The sequence below is a fragment of the Muntiacus reevesi genome, chromosome 9 (assembly GCF_963930625.1).
Source record: "Muntiacus reevesi chromosome 9, mMunRee1.1, whole genome shotgun sequence".
NCBI classification, from domain to species: Eukaryota; Metazoa; Chordata; class Mammalia; order Artiodactyla; family Cervidae; genus Muntiacus; species Muntiacus reevesi.
The window spans coordinates 41484797-41489131 of NC_089257.1; the positions used below are offsets into that span (position 1 = coordinate 41484797).

The 4335-nt window shown below is 38.1% G+C and overlaps 1 protein-coding gene across 1 annotated transcript; it reads left to right on the forward strand.

Annotated features, from left to right (window-relative positions):
- Positions 1 to 580: 580 nt before the first annotated feature.
- Positions 581 to 1540, forward strand: LOC136175797 (olfactory receptor 52E4-like). The gene has a single exon (XM_065946013.1). It carries the CDS (start codon positions 581 to 583, stop codon positions 1538 to 1540), a length of 960 nt encoding a protein of 319 aa, XP_065802085.1.
- Positions 1541 to 4335: the final 2795 nt, after the last annotated feature.

Below are 4335 nucleotides of genomic sequence, written 5' to 3' on the forward strand. Positions count from 1 at the left end.
ATTGATGCTTTTAAACTGTGGTGTTGGAGAAGACTCTTGAGAGTCCCTAGGACTCTAGGCTATTTTATATTGCAGTCCCTAGGACTGCAAGGAGACCCAACCAGTCCATCCTAAAGGATATCAATCCTGAGTATTCATTGGAAGAACTGATGCTGAAGCTGAAACTCCCAAACTTTGGCTATGTGATGTGAAGAACTGACTCCTTGGAAAAGACCCTGATGCTGGTACAGATTGAAGGCGGGAGAAGAAGGGGACGATAGAGGATGAAATGGTTGGATGGCATCACCGACTCAATGGACATGAGTCTGAGTAGACTCCGGGAGTTGGTGATAAACAGGGAAACTTGGCGTGCTGCAGTCCATGGGGTTGCAAAGAGTCGAACATGACTGAGCAACTGAACTGAACTGAACTGAACTGAATATCTATGAGATAATTGTACTAAAATATATTTCAATTATGTTTTTAAGAACTCTATTAGTATTGTATTGTGGTTTTGACATACAACTACCATATATCCCCTCATGTCTCCCCAGAAATACTGAAGAAGACAGCAGAGCATCCTCCAAGAATTTTCAGCAGAATGTCCTTTCTTAATGACACCACCTCGCATCCTTCTGCCTTCCTTCTGCTGGGTGTACCTGGTCTGGAAGATTTCCATATATGGATTTCTTTCCCCTTCTTTGTTGTTTATCTGATAGCCCTTGTAGGAAATGTCACAATCCTGTTTGTTATCAGGACGGACCAAAGCCTTCATCAACCCATGTTCTACTTCCTGGCTCTTCTCTCCTTTATTGATCTAGGTCTGTCCACTTCTACCATACCCAAAATGTTGGCCATCTTCTGGTTCAACCGTAGGAAGGTAAGCTTTGAAGCCTGCCTCATCCAAATGTTCTTTATCCACACCTACACTGGCATGGAATCTGGTGTACTCCTGGCCATGGCAATTGACCGCTTTGTAGCCATCTGTTATCCATTGAGGTATACCACTATCCTCACCAACAAAATGGTAGCCATCATGGCCTCTGTTACAGTGGTGAGGCCAGTCCTCCTTGCCATCCCCTTTTGTCCTCTTCTCAAAAGACTTCCTTTCTGTGGACACTACATTATTCCTCATACCTATTGTGAGCATATGGGAATTGCTCGTCTAGCCTGTGCTAACATAAGAGTCAACATCATCTATGGCTTATTTACCATTGCTACCCTGATCTTTGACTTGCTCCTCATTGCCCTCTCCTATGTTCAGATTCTACACACTGTTTTCCACCTTCCTTCTAGGGATGCCAGACTCAAAGCACTCAGCACATGTGGTTCACATGTCTGTGTCATCTTAGCCTTTTACACACCAGCATTTTTCTCCTTTATGACACACCGGTTTGGTAGAAATATTCCTCATTACATTCATATCCTCCTGGCCAATTTGTATGTGGTTGTTCCTCCTTGTTTAAATCCAGTCATTTATGGGGTCAGGACGAAGCAAATTTGGAACAGAGTTGTGAGAATATTTGTCAAGAAAGAGGGACCTAATATATTAGAAAGTTGAAAACTTCTCGCTGGCTAACTTTTATCTCATACTTCTCTCAGAGTACCAACTGAAATTATGAAAAGGTTAGTAAGGAATTACTTTGGCCTTTATTAGAGTCTTTTAAGTGTATAACTCAGTGGTTCCATTTCAATTTACATATTTTTTAATTTATTTTTTATTGAAGGATAATTGCTTTACAGAATTTTGTTGTTTTCTGTCAAACCTCAACATGAATTAGCCATAGGTATACATATATCCATTCCCTTTTGAACTGGCCTCCCATCTCCCCCGCCATCCCACCCTTCTGGGTTGATACAGAGCCCCTGTTTGAGTTTCCTGAGCCATAGAGCAAATTCCCATTGGCTATCTATTTTACATATGATAATGTAAGTTTCCATGTTACTTTTATCATACATCTCACACTCTCCTCCCCTCTCCCCATGTCCATAATTCTATCCTCTATGTCTGTTTCTCCACTGCTGCCCTATAAATAAATTCTTCAGAACCATTTTTCTAGATTCTGTATATATACGCATTAAAATATGATATTTATCTTTCTCTTTCTGACTTACTTAACTCTGTATAATAGGCTCTAGGTTTATCCACCTCATTAGGACTGACTCAAATGCACTCTTTTTATGGCTGAATAATAGTCCATTGTGTATTTGGACCACAACTTGTTTATCCATTCATCTGTGGATGGGCATCTAGGCTGCTTTCATGTTCTAGTTGTTGTAAATAGTGCTGCAATGAACAATGGGGTACATATGTTTTTTTCAATTTTGGTTTCCTCAGTGTATATGCCTAGGAGTGGGATTGCTGGGTCATGTTGTGGTTTTATCCCTAGTTTTTTAAGGAATACCCATACCATCTTCCATAGTGGCTGTATCAATTTATATTCCCACCAACAGTGCAAGAGCATTTCCTTTTCTCCACACCCTCTCCAGCATTTATTTTTTATAGAATTTTTGATGATGGCCATTGTGACTGGTGTGAGGTGATATCTCATTGTAGTTTTGATTTGCATTTCTCTAATAATGAGCAATGCTGAGCATCTTTTCATGTGTTTACTAGGCATCTGTATGTCTTCTTTGGAGAAATGTCTGATCAGGTCTTTTCCCCACTCTTTGATTGGGTTGTTTGTTTTCCTGGTATTGAGTTGTATGTGCTACTTATATATTTTGGAAATTAATCCTTTGTCAGTTGTTTCATTTACTATCATTTTTTCGCATTCCAAGGGTTGTCTATTCAACTTGCTTATAGTTTCCTTGCAGTGCAAAAGCTTTTAAGTTTAATCAGGTCCCACTTGTTTACTTTTGTTTTTATTTCCATTACTATAGATGGTGGGTCGGAGAGGATCTTGCATTATTTTGTGTCATCGAGTGTTCTGTCTATGTTTTCCTCTAAGAGTTCTATAGTTTCTGGTCTCTCTTTTAGGTCTTTAATCCATTTTGAGTTTATCTTTGTGTATGGTGTTAGGAAGTGTTCTAATTTCATTCTTTCACATGTAGCTGTCCAGTTTTCCCAGCACCATTTATTGAAGAGGCTGTCTTTGCCCCATTGCATATTCTTGTCTCCTTTGTGAAAATAAGGTATGCATAGGTTTCTATCTTGTATGCATGGGCTTTCTATCTTGTTCCATTGGTCTATATTTCTATTTTTGTGCCAGTACCATACTGTCTTGATGACTGTAGCTTTGTAGTATAATCTAAAGTCAGGAAGGTTGCTTCCTCTAGTTCCATTCTTCTTTCTCAAGTCTGCTTTAGCTCTTTGGGGTCTTTGTGTTTCCACATGGATTTTGAATTTTTTTGTTCTAGTTCTGTGAAAAATGCCATTGTTAAGTTGATAGGGATCACATTGAAAATCTGTAGATTGCATTTGGTAGTATAGTCATTTTCACAATACTGATTCTTCCTACCCAGGAACATAGAATATCTCTCCATCTGTTTATGTCATCTTTGATCTCTCTCATTAGTGTCTTATAAGTTTCTGTGTATGGTTCTTTTGTTTCCTAAGGTAAGTTTATTCCTGGATATTTAATTCTTTTTGTTGCACTGGTGAATGGAATTGATTTCTTAATTTTGTTTCTGATGTTTCATTCTTAGTATACAGAAATGTAAGTGATTTCTTTGTATTGATTTTGTATCCTGCAACTTTGCTAAATTCACTAATCAGCTCTAGTAATTTTCTGATACTATCTTTAAGGTTTTCTATGTACAGTATCATGTCATCTTCAAACAATGACAGCCTTACTTCTTTTGGATCTGGATTCCTTTTATTTCTTTTTCTTCTCTGATTGCTGTAGCTAGGGCTTCCAAAGCTATGCTGAATAATAGTGGTGAAAGTGGACACCCTTGTCTTTTTCCTGATCTTAGGTGGAATGCTTTCAGTTTTTCACCATTGAGAATAATGTTTGCTGTAGGCTTATCATAATTGGTTTCTACTATGTAGAGGTAGGTTCCTTTTATGCCCATTTTTTGAAAAGTTTTAATTATAAATGGGTACTGAATTTTGTCAAGGGCTTTTTCTGCATCTATTGAGATTACCATATGGTTTTCATCTTTCAATTTTTTAATACGGTGTATCACATTGATTGATTTGCATATATTAAAGAATTCTTGCATCCCTGGAATAAACCCAACTCAATTATGGTGTATGAGTTTTTGAAGTGTTGCTGAATTCTGCTTGCTAAAATTTTGTTGAGGATCTTTGCATCTGTATTCTTCAGTGATATTGGCCTGTAGTTTTCTTTTTGTGTGTTGTCTCATCTGGGTTTGGTATCAGGGTGATGGTGACCTCGGAGAATGAGTTTG